The 17,374-nt window shown below is 39.4% G+C and overlaps 1 protein-coding gene across 4 annotated transcripts in view; it reads left to right on the forward strand.

The window, feature by feature from the left end:
* Nucleotides 1-2,906: 2,906 nt before the first annotated feature.
* Nucleotides 2,907-17,374, forward strand: part of LOC121869471 (GPI ethanolamine phosphate transferase 2-like) — a 159,351-nt gene continuing 144,883 nt past the window's right edge. For 3 of the 4 annotated variants that reach the window (XM_042370827.1, XM_042370849.1, XM_042370842.1), the window contains exons 1-2: nucleotides 2,907-2,978; nucleotides 16,544-16,701. In XM_042370827.1, the coding sequence (XP_042226761.1) occupies nucleotides 16,547-16,701 (155 nt within the window). In that variant the 5' untranslated portion in view covers nucleotides 2,907-2,978; nucleotides 16,544-16,546. Of the gene's footprint in view, nucleotides 3,085-16,543; nucleotides 16,702-17,374 lie in introns of all 4 variants that reach the window. The other variant, XM_042370834.1, reaches the window with a different exon arrangement.

Raw genomic sequence — 17,374 nt, forward strand, 5'->3', positions numbered from 1 at the left:
AAACTGATGAAAAGAATATTAATAGATAAGTTAGGCAAGAACGTCCGCTTGTGAAGCCATGCTGGGAATCATTGATCAATCTGTGCTTCTCCAGGTGATTTCGAATAGAATTTAAAATGATTGCTTCCAGTAATTTGCCTACTATTGATGTTAGACTGATTGGGCGATAGTTAGAGGATATTGATCTATCTAGGTGAGGTTAGGTTAGCGAAGTGCATCACGATGGATCTGAGTTATCTCCCTTGTTCACGAACTCTTTGGCATTTAGCGTTCGCCAATACTGAAAGTTTTTCGCTGTTTATTATTTCATCTTAAAAATTATTTTTACAAAATTACACTAAAAATATTATTAAACATGTTTTGTGTATGTATAACAGATATTCGTTAAGATTTTACCCTTATTTGCTATACTTTTGGGTACTTTTGGGTAATTCGTGGCTCCCGCCAGTGCATGCCCAGTATTTGCCAACAGTGCGTGATAGAGACTGTAGTGGAATTCTCCCCTACAAACGCTGTTTTTCGCTGCCTAGCCGACCCCACCAATTCCCCAGTGTATGCCTCGTGGTCCAGGTCAACCAGCGCCGCCATACATCACGGAGCGGGGGTCAACTACTAAGCCACGCCTACCCCCGCTATTTAAGACCTGACCTCGTGGTGACCTGTCTCTTTTCTACCTACACCAACCAGCCAGCTACACCTCCTCCTCCTCCGACTGCCTGGTGGTCCTCGCTCCCGCCGGCGAGCATGGCGACCCACAAGCTGTCCTCCTCTGAGCATCCTCACCAACCAGCTCTCTCTACATCACGCTTGTAACCATGCTGCCTTCCCAGCATCAAGCTGCATTGTACATCCAATACAACATGTATACAGAGAGCACATTGTGAGTTTCCTTTCTCCAACCCATCCTGAGTGTGAACACCAAACATACCATACCCCACAAATGGTGACTCCCGGAGATTCGCACTCACACAGGATGGAGGAGAAACTGATCACGCTCCCAGTCTTCAAGCAACATGGAAGACTGGCTTATCCACCCAGAAGCAGCTCTCATCAGCTCTACAGCTACTGTCTCTACACCGCAGGTCAGACACCCTAGAGCAGCCCTGCTACTCTAAGCAGACAGTTGCTCCTCTTCCGACCCCAGCACACCCGTCCTGCCTCAGACGCCGACCCCGGCCCAGCAGTAACCCCTGCTGCCCCTGATGCGGCCTCTGTTCCTGAGTGCGGACCCACACACCCCTCTTTTCTCCCTCAGGTACTCCCTGCTAATGTCCTGCATCCTGCTGCTGTCGTGGACCCAGCTGTTGTCACGAGCCCTCATCCGCTTCTGCTGACGCAGCCCCTGCTCCTGACCCAGGCCCACACACCCCAGCAGGCGCATCTGACGACTCTGTACCTGCCGTGAGGGAAGCACAACATTCATCGCCTCCACACACCCTTTTTCTCCCTCTCTTCTCCCACAGATAGTGTGTATCTAGACAGTTGTATCCAGCGACAGGCTCATCCACGCCATCGCCGTTGTCTCACATGAGGCATGCACCGCCAGTTCTGCCTCACATGTGCTAAGCAACTCTGCAGACAACAAGTCTCCTACACCGCCTGGAGGGAAGGGGGAGTATTGTAGTGGAATTCTCCCCTACAAACGCTGTTTGTCGCTGAGTAGCCGACCCCACCAATTCCCCAGTGTATGCCTCGTGGTCTGGGTCAACCAGCGCCGCCATACACCACGGAGCGGGGGTCAACTGCTAAGCCACGCCTACCCCTGCTATTTAAGACCTGACCTCGTGGTGATCACCCTCTTTCTACCTACAGCCGCAGCCAGCCACACCTCCTCCTCCGCCGCTGCCTGGCGGCCCTCGTTCCTCCTCCGCCTGCCTGGTGGTCCTCTCTCCCGCTGGCGAGCATGGCGACCCACAAGCTGTCCTTCTCTGAGCGTCCTCACCAACCAGCTCTCTCTACATCACGCTTGTAACCATGCTGCCTTCCCAGCACCAAGCTGCATTGTACATCCAATACAACATGTATATAGAGAGCACATTGTGAGTTTCCTTTCTCCAACCCATCCTGAGTGTGAACCAAATATCTTGAACCCCACAAGACGTTGTAGTGGATTTCTCCCCTACAAACGCTGTTTGTCGCTGAGTAGCCGACCCCGCGAATTCCCCAGTGTATGCCTCGTGGTCTAGGTCAACCAGCGCCGCCATACATCACGGAGGTCAACTATTAAGCCACGCCTACCTCCGATATATAAGACCTGACCTCGTGGTGACCTACCTCTCTCTTCTTCTAGCTACAGCCGCAGCAAGCTACACCAAGTCCTCCGCCTGCCTGGCGGCCCTCGCTCCCGCCGGCGAGCATGGCGACCCACAAGCTGTCTTCCTCTGAGCATCCTCACCAACCAACTCTCTCTATATCACGCCTGTAACCATGATGCCACTTCCCAGCACCAAGCTGCATTGTACATCCAATACAACATGTATACAGAGAGCACATTGTGAGTTTCCTTTCTCCATCCCATTCTGACTGTGAACCAAACTTCTCGTACCCCACAACGTGACCGAGCGCCCGGGCGGCTAGCGAGCCGATCAGTGGCGAAGAGGATAAAAGTAAATGTACTTGCCAACAGTGCGTAACAGAGACGTGACAGATCGCCAAAACGGCTAGCGAGCCGATCAGTGGTGAAGAGGATAGAAGTAAAGGTAAAAGAATAAACTTACGGCGTTTGAGGACAGGCGGTAATGATTACATGGTGGCTGTTGCCTGTTAGGATTACACCAAACAAATTTGTTCATCGGTTGAGAGGTATGTTTGAACAATACAACACTTGGAGTTATACAAATATTTTCAAAAACTAAAAGCAGACATCTAAATTATATTGTGTTAGAACAACATTAGGCTCGTAGGTGCAGACAACACAGGTGGCTCTGACGGGTGACAGCAGACACTAGAGTGTTGTTCTCGGCGGCCAGGTCGGACAGGTACTGCTGTGTCCCTTCTCTTTTATATGGGGCAGTCATCAATTATTGACGACTGACCCGTCGCTGATATTTCATAGAAAACTAATTTAAAAACTGCAATTTCACTGTAATTAGTTGTTTTTTCGTTTCTATTCACTATTATCCTTATACTTACGGAGTGGATGTGTTGCCGTGACCTGCTAAACTCATACTAACGCTATTTTACCGTGAGTGCGCTCTGATTGGCTAAATACTTTCTGTTTAATATGACGGGGGGGGGGGTGAGTTATCCCCCCCGGCAAGAAAGTTAGGTAGGTTTTTTGGTTGATTAGGTCAGGTTTTATTAGGTTTGGTAAAATTTCACTTGTTGGCACGATACAAAATCGAAGTTGAAACTATGTTTTTCCGATGGTTTTTGATGTGTTATGAAGGATATTGACCTTGATTTTTGGTGCAAATCAATAATTTCTGAGATTAACCCCCCCCCCCCTTTCCGTATTGGAATCCAGAGAGTTGCTATAAAAATTGGCTATTATGGAGGACTTCACAGCTGATGGGTTATTTGTTTTGATGTTTATATTTTACTAGATTTTAATAATTGAGTTGTGGTTTAATAATTTTGGGGGGGAAATTGCTTCATTTTTGTTAGATAATTGGCGACTAGGCATGCACTAGTGACAATACTTTGTCTTTTCCGGCATAATGTGGCGGTACACAGCCAATCATCTCTGATCGACGCCAGTCGCTAGTGTATGTTTATAAGCCACATGGATCGGGTCGCTGCTCTCACATCCATAAAAAATTTCAATAAAATTGCAGATTACAGCAATCAAAGAATCTGATAAAAAAAAATGTTACCTAACCTAATGTAAAATAATAAATGATCAAAGAAAAAATAGTTCTATCGATTGAGTGTAGTGAGTTTCCGGAATTCTGTAGTTGCTGTTTACTGCAATATTACCAAAACGTCAAATTACACCAAATAAGAATAAGTTCTCTCTGTTTAATATGCCGGCTGAAATTAATGGGTATTATTTTAGTTTTGGTCATCCAGAGAATCTTAGGAATTTAACTATAAAAATCAATAGTTTATACAATTTTAAGGCAACATTTGGTAAAGATTCATTTTAATGTTCCCTTCGTTTTTACAGGGAAATATATTTTTATGGTGTATTTTGGTGGTTTGAGTTAATACAGTAATGTATTTGTTTAATGGCTGAAGCAAGATTTTCTTATTTGGTTATTCTGGGATTATTAAAAAAAACTTACGAATACAGATACCTGTATATTTCTTTCCTTGGGCAAATAAGGTTTGGTTAGGTTAGGTTTCAACAGGTTTTTTTTTTTGTGTGTGTGTGTATATATATATATATATATATATATATATATATATATATATATATATATATATATATATATATATATATATCTCTCTATCTATCTATCTATCTATCTATCTATCTATCTATCTATCTATATATTAGGGGCAGGGAAAAAACACTTTTATTTGAGTTGCAGGCTGCACTTTTCAGGCATCGTTTGTATGGCTGTAACAAACACCTGTGCAAAATTTCACGCCATTTCATGCATACTTACCCTGCCGCATCGCGAACGACTTTTTGTCAACTTTTAGTGTATACCAAAAATTAGGTGTCATTTAATGTTTTCCAGGATAATGATAAATTTTACATAAGAACATAAGAATGGAGGAAACTGCAGTGGGCCTATTGGCCCATACTGGGCAGTCCCATTTACACCCAACCCCAATTGCTCATATATCCATCCAACCTATGTTTGAAGCTATCCAGTGTATTCGAGTTAATGATGATATTTGGTAACTTGTTCCACTCGTCCACTACAGTGGTCCCTAGGTTAATTAATGGTTTGGTTAACGAATTACCTTCCATAAAAATCTTCAATTCGGTTAACGAACAAAAATTTGATTCACGAAATCCTTACGAACATCACGTATTGTTGTGAGCATCAGCTGATGGGCTAGTCTGCCAATTCAGTTATCTATTCTATGTTTACATTCGTTTCCAATGGAATAAATATCAAGAAAATTGTGCTCCTTAATATTTGTGCAAAATGAATACTAAAATTTTAGTCTAGTGCAAACTATTGCATGTTTACATTCAAACTAATCACTATCTTACAAGAATTCCAGCAATGCAAATTATATTCTCCCCGGTCACTTCTATGAAATTGTATAAGCAAAAAACAAAAACTTAACTAAATGACATAAATAAACAAATAAATACTTCACTAGACCTTCAGCGCCAACATATCACCCCACCTCCCACTCCGCCCCCTCCCTCCTTCTCCCTAGCCAGGGTTTTAGGCTTACAGTTTTCATCTTATATAATATCTCAGACTAAAGTTAGGAGAATATAATTTGCATTGCTGGAATCCCCGCAAGACAGAGAACAATTTGAATATAAATGTCATATATTTTGCACAAGAGATAAAAATTAATCACCTGTATCACATTACAGTAGTGATTTAAGAGTAAGAGTGTGTATGTATGTATGTATGTATGTATGTATATATATATATATATGTATATATATATGAATATATATATGTATATATATATATATATATATATATATATATATATATATATATATATATATATATATATATATATATATATATATATATATATATATATATATATATATATATATATATATATATACACAGTATATAGATAGATAGTGATTTAAGGGCGATTTAGGGAATTCTAGGAATGTTTCTGACTTTATGCATTTTATGGCTGTACTTTGTATGTACTTTTCTGTGAGCTGGAACCAATTACCCAATATTCCATTGAAATAATGGATTCGGTTTACAAAATTTTCGGTTAACGAATGACTCTGGAACGAATTGTGTTCATTAACCGAGGGACCACTGTACAGTACTCTATTTCCAAACCAATGTTTACCTATATCATGCCTAAATCTAAATTTGTCTAATTTAAAACCATTGTTACCCAATGGTACCCAAACTGAAGCTGTCATACAGATCTGCCAGCCTCCATTAGTATGTGTTACTGTCAAGATTAACTTAGGTAGCATGGGAGGGTGTGCTGTATCCTCTGAAATTTAACACTCATTGTACTTCTTTTGAACTGAACTACTTCAAATGACACATCTGAGAGAAGCTGAAGCTTTTACTACTTAATGGACAATATCTTCTCATGGGGATCTGTTCTGAAGTCCAAGAATTAACAAAAATCACAATTCCAATCCACATTAAGCCAGTAAAAGAAGAAATTCCACTCCCTCTTGACTTGTATTCATTCAACTAACATAGACCCTAAGTTAAGGGACCAGGATCGATCACACCTTCAAGGAAAAGGGTTAGCTGCCCCAGGAAAATTTAAGGTAATATCAAATAATGTGTTCCATAATGCTTAATACTCCAATGTTTTCTACATCACTTATGGTGATCAGATCTTGTAACTAACTGATCAGAACATTTTCTGTGAGTAGTGTGAGCTATCCGGTATGTCATTGGATTTTGGAGGAATTTTTCAGACAGGCTAAATGGGTCTTTCAGCCTTTAAGACAATATCTACAACAAGAGAGGACCATTTTATTTTTAAGAGTTCAAAGATCCAGGTAAAGTTGGAAAGCAGCTGTTTAGGTAGTAATCTGGCAATCAAATAAGTAATATTTCAGAATATTCTTTTCATACACATACCATACTGGTGTTAGATATTCCTTACCTGCCAATCCTCCTGTTTTTCCAATTTGTCGAGTGTTGCATTAAAACGCTTCAGAGTGTCAGGACAATTCAGTTCATCTTCCGCAAGCCATGAGTCGTACTTGGAACCCCAACCTTTCCACCGAACTTTGTACTCTGTGCGACCTTTCACTTCTCTGAGTCCCATATATATATATTAGGGGGCAGTGAAATTTTGCTCAAAGCTGCACTCTTCAGGCATTGTTCCTTATACATATCTAAGACTCCATGCCAAATTTGAAGCTGATATGTCGAGGTTTAGTCTGCCGCATTTTCTACTGAAATTTTTAAATTTACCTACAGTACTAGCCAAACAGCCGCTGTGGCGGTGCAATGTTCTGTTCAGTGTTTATCAACTTTTTTTTCCTATCTCTTATTTCATTTAAGTTGTCTTGTTGCAGATGAGTATGGTGCTATGTCTATATTGATTATCAGCCTTTTCTCATTTCATTTCTCAATGTTGTGTTACTGTACTGTAATGGAGGGAAGACCGCCACTCATGTGATGATAAAGAATGAGAAGACCGAGAAATGGAGTTCGAGGATGATGGTGAAAGATCATTATGTCATCATGGTTGAGCCTGGCAATGAATATCTCACACATGTGACTCCCAAGACTGGACACGGAAAGCAGATTGCCAAAACTATTCACGAGTTTCTGGTGGAGAAAAATCTAACCCAGCAGCCCATTGTGTGTGTTGGTTGTGATGGAACCAATGTAATGTAGGATCAGAAAATGGAGTCATTCATCATCTTGAAATGTTACTTGGTCACCCGCTCCATTATTTCATATGTCAGCTTCACGGAAATGAGCTGCCTTTCCGCGCAGTTTTTTATCACTGATGGTAAACCAAGTGGTCCTGAGTATTGGCGTGGTCCCATTGGAAAGCAGATCAAGGAGTCTTTGTCTGAGCTTCCAGTTGTCGCCTTCCAGCCAGTCAGTTTCCCTGATTTCCCTGTGTTTAATGATGAAGTGGAGAAAGATCTGTCCTGGGATCAGAAAATACCTGTATAGGATTTGTAAAGGAGTTATCACAGGTGTTGTTGAAGATGACTTGGCTGCTATTGAGCCAGGTCCTCCCTGTGTGTCAAGGTGGAACACCTTATGGAGTAGAATCCTCAGGCTGTATGTAGCAACATCAAGACCCAGCCATGAGTTGAAAAGAATTGTCATTACAATAATAAAGTTCAGTGCTCCAATGTGGTTTTACATCAAGATACACCTTTACGTAACACACGGCTCAAGGAACGTATTCCAGTCCCTGCTATATATGAAACACCTGAATAGTGAGGAGGAGACGATAGTGAAGAAGGCTGTCCAGAGAAATGCATACTTCGCCCACACAGATCAACTTCTTGGTATGTGTGCAGATGAGGACATGACTGTTAGAGAAAAAGCTGTCTCAATGATAAGAAAAATTAGAGAGGAGAATCAGCAAAAGGAAGAATGCATTGGCAGATCTGAAGAGGAGGAGGAAGATTCTGATGCTGCTGTTGACGAGAATTTGTTAAACTATACTGATGAGGAGGGTAAAGATGGAGATGGGAATGAGGATGTGCCTCCTGTAGTCAACATGAGAAAGGTGGTGACTCCAAAACTAAAGTGGCAAGCAAAAACTATCATTCCATGATTAACTGGAGGAATGAACTCAAGACTGAGCCTCCTTACATTGCTTCTCTGTCAAATCTACAGGTTAATGACATTCTTGAGACACCATTAGTGGTGCCCAAGTGGCCAAACAGCACTCAGGCGGTCGAGAGAGGCATAAAAGTGACGACTGAAGCTTGCACTGAAGTGACGGGATACGAATCGAGAGATGGATATATTAGGCAAAGATTATTGTCTAGGAAAATGATGCCAAGGTTCCGCACAAAAAAGAATTTCAATATGAACTTGTAATGATTTTCTATACGGTGTACCTGTAAAATAATATGTGAATTAAATCGATGTCACCCATGTAAAATTTATCATTATCCTGGAAAACATTAAATGACACCTAATTTTTGGTATACACTAAAAGTTGACAAAAAGTCGTTCGCGATGCGGCAGGGTAAGTATGCATGAAATGGCATGAAATTTTGCACAGGTGTTTGTTACAGCCATACAAACGATGCCTGAAAAGTGCAGCCTGCAACTCAAATAAAAGTGTTTTTTCCCTGCCCCCTAGTGTACTGTCCTTCCTCCATAACCTCATTTAAGAACGGAGGAAAATCTCTAGCCGCCACACGGTCAGCACTCGCTTCCTCATCACCAATGTTGATGTTGGTGATCTTGTTCCTCTTCTTAAACCTATGCAGCCAACCAGAGGAAGCATTGATGGGTTTGGGCTCTGCAATTCCCAGCTTACGTGACACTGCTGCGTAAAGTTCACGTGCGTACTCCTGCACTGAGCGCGTGTCCACCGCCATGTTGCGTCGCGCCTGATGAATCAAATAACTCACCAGCAAATTTTCCACCTTTACCAGTACCCTGTTCTGGCAATACTTGATCATTGAAGCACCTGCAGACTTTGTGATTTTCATGTGTTCTTTAATCTTGGCTGCATCCTTCTTAATAGTACGAATCGTAGATTCGTTGACGCCATGCTGGCGCGCGAGATCAGCTTGACGTGTTCCTTTCTCCAAATCTTGAATGATCTAGTATTTCACTTCGTAGCTTAGGCCACGGCGTGTCTTCTTGGGCTTAGGGCGGCTGGGTCCAGGTAAGGAAAGGTTTCTCTCTGGTGGCGGTAGTGGTCCGGCGGAAGCCATTTCACAGAACAATGGATGCACGTATACACGGGGTGACCTGGAGGGATGAAACTAGCGCGGCAGCGTCCTCTTTCCTCCCTCTCTCCCTCCCCGGGTGGACACGTCATATTACTTTAAACCAATTACAGCTAGCAGCAGAGTGGGGTAGGGATGCATGGCCAATCGCAGTCCGATATGTCATATGACGTCAGTGATAACGCAACAAAGACACACACTGCGCAACCTTACAGCGCGGCTTGCCCAGGCGGAGGCGGGAGGGAGGAGGAGGAGGAGGGAGAGGCGAGGCAGGCGGCAGCGGGTGGCGGGTGGGGCGAATCTAAAAATAGCGTCTCGAGCCGGACACTCTGCGCGTATGTGGGTAGATGAACCGCGTTAAGTGAAAGTTCGGTTCTGGCGAGGCACCGCGTATATGAGAAATCGCGTTAAGTGAAACCGCGTTAAGCGGGGTACAACTGTATACAGTAAATTCTCGTATTATCAGCCTCTTATGGTGTATGTTTTATCATTGATAATGTAACAAATTGAATACTACAGTCTCTCCTCGACTTACAACGGGGTTCTGTCTCGGTGACCAGGTTGTAAGTCGAAAATGCGAAAATAATATATAGAAATTCTAAAATGCGTGTCTCTTTTTCTTCTCAGCACCACTAGAACTCTCACTTTTACAGCCATTTTAAAGGGAATTCTAAACAAAAATTTTGTCAGTACACAGCGCGATCACTAACGTCGGTACTAGAAAATACGTAATTTGAAAAATATTTTATACAACTGCGGCGGTCGTATGTCCGGGTGGTCGTAAGTCGAGGAGTACCTGTACTATAGAAAAAGTACAATATATCATCAGTAATTTGCATAAAAATTAAGTGACATGCCAAATAATAGGGTAAAACAAGAATTGTATTGTACTGTATATGAAGGGTACTGGTATTACTAAGCTCAAATTATTACAGTAACATATCTTTACTTATTAATAAATAACAAACAATATTTTGTCAAGTTACAGTAAAAATGACTGGCAGGGGTGGGGGGTGAACCACCAGTTTCTTCCACAAAGGGTTTCCATCCCTCATTTGCCACCAATCTATGTACATGTACAGAACTAAACAAAGAATTTATTTGAAATACTGTGTAACATTCAAATCCATATTATCCTGACCACTGGGGTTAGTTTTTACAGACTTTTCCCTTTGAAATAGTCAAAATTTTGAGCAACATGTTACTGTACACACTTTGTACGCAAAGACTAAACTTTCTATCTCGTGCAAACCATGAGATGTTTATACTCAGATTAATCGCTATCTTGCAAGAATTCCAGCAATGCAAGTTATATTCTGCTATTTCAAGTCTGTGACCTTTTATAAGAGAAAAACTTTAATCCTAAAATCACCTTCATCCCATTAATTGTTATCACCCACCTCCATCTGCCTAACCTGCTGGTTGGGAGGAGGAGGTGGGGTGTTGAGAGCCAGGTGTGTAGTTATCAGTTGAGGGGTCAGGAGGGACTCCAAATTATAAAAGGGAGGGAGTTAAAGTTTGTCACTTATAAAATTGCACCGACTTGACTTAGCAGAATATAACTTGCATTGCTGGAATTCTTGCAAGATAGTGATTAGTTTGAGTATAAACATAACATAGTTTGCACTAAACATAAATTTTTTAATAATTAATTTCGTACATTTAAGTACAGGTTGTGATAATTTATGCAGTTGTGGTTGCATTTGCAAATTTTCGTGACATCAATAGTGTATAATGAGTCACCATATACCCAGGTTTATTCATTGATTAGTTGTCTTAGTGCAAAAGTAGCCCTATCGAGCCATCATGTATCAATTAATTTTAAAACAGAAATTAAAAAGTAAAATGTTATAAGACAATGGTTTAGTAGTGCTGTTAATGTGTGTGCAGTGTAAGTGTCTTGGCATGTCACCTCACTCTTCCCACCCATGCACCAACCATGTGAGGATGAGGCCAGGCATGTCACCTCACTCTTCCCACCCACGCACCAACCATGTGAGGATGAGGCCAGGCATGTCACCTCACTCTTCCCACCTCCACGCACTAAATTTCATGTGAGGATTTTGGCCAGGCATACACCACTTTCCTGTAATTCACGACCAACCATGTGAGGATATGGCCAGGCATGTCACCTCACTCTTTCCCACCACGCACCACATGTGGAGGATATGGCTAGGCATGTCACCTCACTCTTTCCCACCCATGCACAACCATGGGAGGATGTACAGGCATGCCACCACTCTTCCCACCCACGCACCAACCATGTGAGGATGTGGCCAGGCATGTCACCTCACTCTTCCCACCCACGCACCAACCATGTGAGGATGTGGCCAGGCATGTCACCTCACTCTTCCCACCCACTCACCAACCATGTGAGGATGTGGCTAAACATAATGCAATCTTTTATGATGCAAGGAGCCTTTGTCCCAGGCCTGGAGCAGGAAGGCTTGGAGTTATTTTCTCGCCGTTTTCTCAGATTTTCCGGTAATTGCTCTTTACCATTATTTATCGTTTTTATACATTTAGTATATTCACCGTAGACTGAAGTCGGTTTTACTGTATCATGTGTCTGAGGTGTCTTCGTAGGTGTGAGCGTATTAACAGAATTAATCTTGATTTAGTGAACTTCTTCACTAAGTGGAGTGAAAAAGAGCGAAAAAATGCCTTCTGCTAAATCGAGAGTTCGTTATATCGGATTCTGTGAAATTGAGAGTATACTGTAGTTGAATTTCACATTGTCCCTATAGATCAGAAATTATTGTGTAGTAGATTTCATCAAAATTTATTTATTTATGTTTTGGGGGGGGGGGAGATAGACTGAGAGCAGCACTCAGAATGGGACATACTGCAGTCTAGAAGGTCCCCCGTTTTATGCTGATGCGCCAAAGAGCTGTGCAGATGTTTTGGATTGGGGGATGAGATAGACTGTAATATCGGCAAAGCCAGTGCCATGGTATTCAGGGAAATTAAGAACCAAATAGGGTTGGGGGCATGGCCCTCTTGTCTCTCCCAAGATCTGTCAGTGCCTTTGCTTCTCGACCATTAACAATTGGTTGTAAAGCACAATTCAATTACAGGTTGTACCTCTCTAGTCCGGCATTCTGTGGTCCGGAACGATTTTAGTTTGTCCTATAGGTAGATAGGCAGCTTTTTTTTTTTTTTTTTTTTTTTATATAACCAGTAGTTCTGCTATAACGCTGTAGTTTTGATAACGCGAATTTGCTCTAACGCGATTTATGAATTCGGAACAATATTTGTATAACGCGATCGCTTGTTTGCTATAACGCGATTTTTGCTTACTATTTCTCCAATTTTGTGGTATTAACTGTGAATATGGTAAAGAAGAATATCTCCAAAAAGCATTCTGATGATAGAATTCCCGGTGATTATCGTAAAAGAAAGGATATAACACTTGAAGAGAAGCTTGATGTTATCAACCTCAAAATAACCCTTCTCCCCCATCAAGTTATATTCATATTTTTTCAAGGTAAAGTGTTAAATTTACTGTATGATTTTTCCTCATTATTAGGATATGAATGTAACATTTATTTAGACTATGCTGTCTTTGTGTTAGGCTAACTTTACTAAATTTTTTCGATTTCGAGTAATCTGCACCTAACCCTTTATTTTCCATATAAGTTCTGTTATTTATTATTACGATTTTCTATAACACGATATTTTACAAGAACACACAATTATCGCTATATAGCAGAACCACCTGTATCTGAAATTGCTACATATTATTATTACAGGAGTATTAAATTTTTGCCCCTCAGGCCCCAATGTGGGTGAGTGACCTATGCCCGGGTGGGCTAATCCCCGTAAAAAAAAACAACAACAAAGCCGCGGGAAATTAAGGTTTGTTTACATCCGGCAGTTCGGCTGCTCTCTCTCTGCTTGTCTATACAGAGTACAACATTTAACCCTTCAATATATATGAGCAGTAAATAAGTGTTGCTTTCATATTCTTATGTAGAGTAATGACGATATGTTTTCACATGTGCGCACTTACATACGCGCAGTCTCACTTTTTTTTTTACCATTAATGATTAGCTACTTACCGTATATCAGGGCCTATAAGACGAAATTTGAACATTAAAAAAATCTGTCCAAAGTTAGGGGGTCGTCTAAACCACCAAGTTTAAAATTCTTACCTCTTAAATATTGTGGTTTAGTGTGTCAAGAGTGGTGATGAAAACATCGTAAGCCACTCACAAGGTCTTACCACTAATTATTTTATACTGAAACTTACGTTTGGCAAGCTGGATTCAAATTAAGATTACCGGTATATTAAAATAATAAAAATGTATTATAAACCTGTCTAACATACCGTAAAAGAGATTTATACCCCTATAATAAACACAGCTATCATCACACACCCCTCCCCACGCCCCCCCCCCCATTTGCCAGTGAGGAGCCGTGGAGGTGGTCAGTAATGCATACCGGTATCGGTATATTTACTCATAATAATATTTATCTCCTATAAATAATTGATTTAAATTTTATTTTTTTCCAAAGAATATTCAGTAAATGAGTGCATTAATTCTTGAAACTATCGACGGTTAATTACAGACGCTCAAGTGATGTCACTAGTGTTTACACTACACCAGCTGGTAATATTTGATGCCATTACTTGAAGTGAATTGGCCTTATTTTAAGTAACTAACTATAAATAAATACAAAAATTAAAAAAAAGATCAAAACTGAGAAATAATATACTGTATGTATGTTGTGTTGTCAAAGTAAGAGGAACAATTGTGTAAGTACGTAATATTTTTTCACTCAAATCCTAATGAAACACTACTGGAGAACATTCCTTTGTCGCAAAACAGTTTATAAATTAAAGAAAATAATTACAGTGTGTTTAATATATTACAGTATATTATAAATAAATAAATAAAACAAATAATTCGGTAAATCTATTTAAAGTAAATGGAAAATAAGCAAACATGTTATTTACCAAGACCCTTCCTCTGGCTCAGGGTGAGATGTAGGGGAGATAAAGAAGGCTATTTATAGCCCATCAGAAGTGACCAGTACCCTAATGCACCATAAATAATTCATTGAACATTCATTTTTTGTACATAGTATATTCAGTATATATATATATATATATATATATATATATATATATATATATATATATATATATATATATATATATATATATATATATATATATATATATATATATATATATATATATATATATATATATATATATATATATATATATATATATATTTGTGTAATAAATGTATGTAGTAAGTACATACTGGTAACCTTTTCACTCAAATCCTAATGAAACACCACAATTAGAATATGGTGGTTGCTGTTGAACCACATGTTGTATAAATAGTCACACCACCGAGACGAGGGAACACTCCCACCACGCTTCAGTGACGTCACTAGTGTTTACACTACACCAGCGGGTATAATTTGATGACATTACTTGAAGTGAATTGGCCTTATTTTAAAAAATCAAGGATATATAAAGGACCATTGAGCCGTGGTAAGTAACAAGACGGGGGTAATTATTCATATTAAGCAAATAGCCCAAAGTTTTTCTTTAAATGGAACAAGGTTTTATAACCATTTTATAGGCCGCGGATATACCGTAGCTACTATTGTCTCCATTTATTAACATTAAATAACATTACTGCAATTTAAACAACCATATTAATTTTTTACATTAATTTTTACTACTAAAACTGAAATTTATTTTCGTTTTATATGTAGAACCAATCGTCACTGGTTTTGGTAAGCTTAACATAAACAATGCCGGCAGCCGTCTCGTCTCCTCGTGTGTTTTAATATTCCACGTATTATTAATAAATTGTATTGTTAATTTTGCACACACAAACATTAATTCAATAAAAACAAATTCAGAAACAGTAATTAAAATATATTTGAACAGTAAATAAGTGTTGCTTTCATATTCTTATGTAAAGTAATGACGATATGTTTTCACGTGTGCGCACTTACATACGCGATCTCTCTTTTTTCTTTACCATTATCGTTAGCTACTTCTGTTGTTCCATTTATTAACATTAAATAACATTACTTAAAACAACCATATTAGTTTTACTACAGCTACAACCAAGGTCTTATTTTCTTCAGTTTTATATGTAGAACCAGTCAGTCACTGGTTTTGTAATCAACGAAAACAATGCTGTCTCATTTCCTCGTGTGTTTTATTATTCTACGTATTATTAATGAATTGTATTGCTCATTTTGCACACATAAACATTAATTCAATAAAAAAGACATTCAGTAATAAACAATAATGAATCTTTTGCACATAAGAGAAATGACGCTGTTTACACAATTATGCACGTCATCTGCACGTTGGCGGGCCGTTCAAACCCGTCGAAATTCAAGTTTCCGCCGTCAAAATTTTTATTTATTTATTTTTTTGTGTGTTCCAATAAAATACGTTAAGAATTAAAAACTCACGAAATTTGAGAAGCTACTATACGACATTTAACCCTTCAATATGTCTTCAAATGACGCTGTTTACACGATTGTGCACGTCGTCTGAATGTTGGTGGGCCGTTCAAATTCGTCGAAATTCAAGTTTCGACCGTCAAATTTTTTAAATGTGTTGTTTTTTTGGTGTTCAAATAAAAAACGTTGAATTAAAAACTCGCAAAATTTGAGAAGCTACTGTACGACATTTAACCCTTCAATATGTCTTCAAAGAGACCATGATGCAGAGAAAGTGGTGCTAGTGCTTCCAAGCATAAGCACAAGTCACTATCTATCCAGGAAAAGGGTGAATTTCCATGGTCCGGCACCGGTCAGGTCCCGAGGTTGCCGGACTAGAGAGGTACAACCTGTACTAAGTTTAAGATTCTAGACTACTGTATGTACTGTACTGTACTATATTGTATCATGTTTGAAGATTTTGTATTTAATATTCAGCTTGTTATGCCAAAAATGAATATGGGTTTTCTTTGATTTTCTCAACCAAAAAGCATTTTAGTAGAATAATATATAACTTAATTTGAACAAATCTTAATGCATTGTAGAAATAATAAACTGCATATAAATACAAACATTTCTCAACAGCATATGGAAAAGATGAAATTGAGTGGGCTGTCACATCTCCTCATAGAGCAGATAGCGATTGTGGCTGCACTTGTAGCATACCTTACTGGTATTGTGAGTGTGAGGCCGCAGCCATCCCTACCCGAGGACTTGGTACTACCCACCGAGGCACCCAGCAGGTGATTTGACTTCTTGTTGTGAATCTGAGAACTGGAGAAGAAAGGTAGAGGTTCAGATCAAGATGATGCATTACAGTGGTCCCTCGATTAATTAACGGTTCAATTAACGAAATTTCGGTAAACAAATTAGCTCCCATTAGGATTTTCAGTTCCATTAACGAACAAAACCTCGATTAACGAAGGCCTTAGGAGAAACACGCTTTGCTGTGTGCATCAGCTGATCAGCTGATCGGCTAGTCCACCAATACAGTGGAGTAAATATCAAGAAATTTGTGTTCTTGAATATTTTTGCATTTTTTATATTAAAATTATTGGTCAATCTAAAATTTAGCCATCCAAGTTCTGTATACATAAAGTTTTCAACTAATATTTTTGGCTCGATATATGTAACTTTATTAATTTATTTTTACTCATTTACATGCACACACTGTGCTAAAGGCAAAGCTGACTGTACATGTACTCAAAATAATGTACTAAATGATTACAGTACTAAGATTTTTTCAAGTGCATACTACAGTCTAGCATGTTTATATTCAAATTGATCACTATCTTATTTGAATTCCAGCAATGTAAATTATATTCTCCCTGGTCACTTCTGTGACATTTTATAAGCAAAAAAAAAAAAACTCAATCTAAAGGACATAAATAAACAAATAAATACTAAATGAGACCT

Source organism: Homarus americanus, unplaced genomic scaffold, assembly GCF_018991925.1.
Source record: "Homarus americanus isolate GMGI-L3 unplaced genomic scaffold, GMGI_Hamer_2.0 scaffold32583, whole genome shotgun sequence".
NCBI classification, from domain to species: domain Eukaryota; kingdom Metazoa; phylum Arthropoda; class Malacostraca; order Decapoda; family Nephropidae; genus Homarus; species Homarus americanus.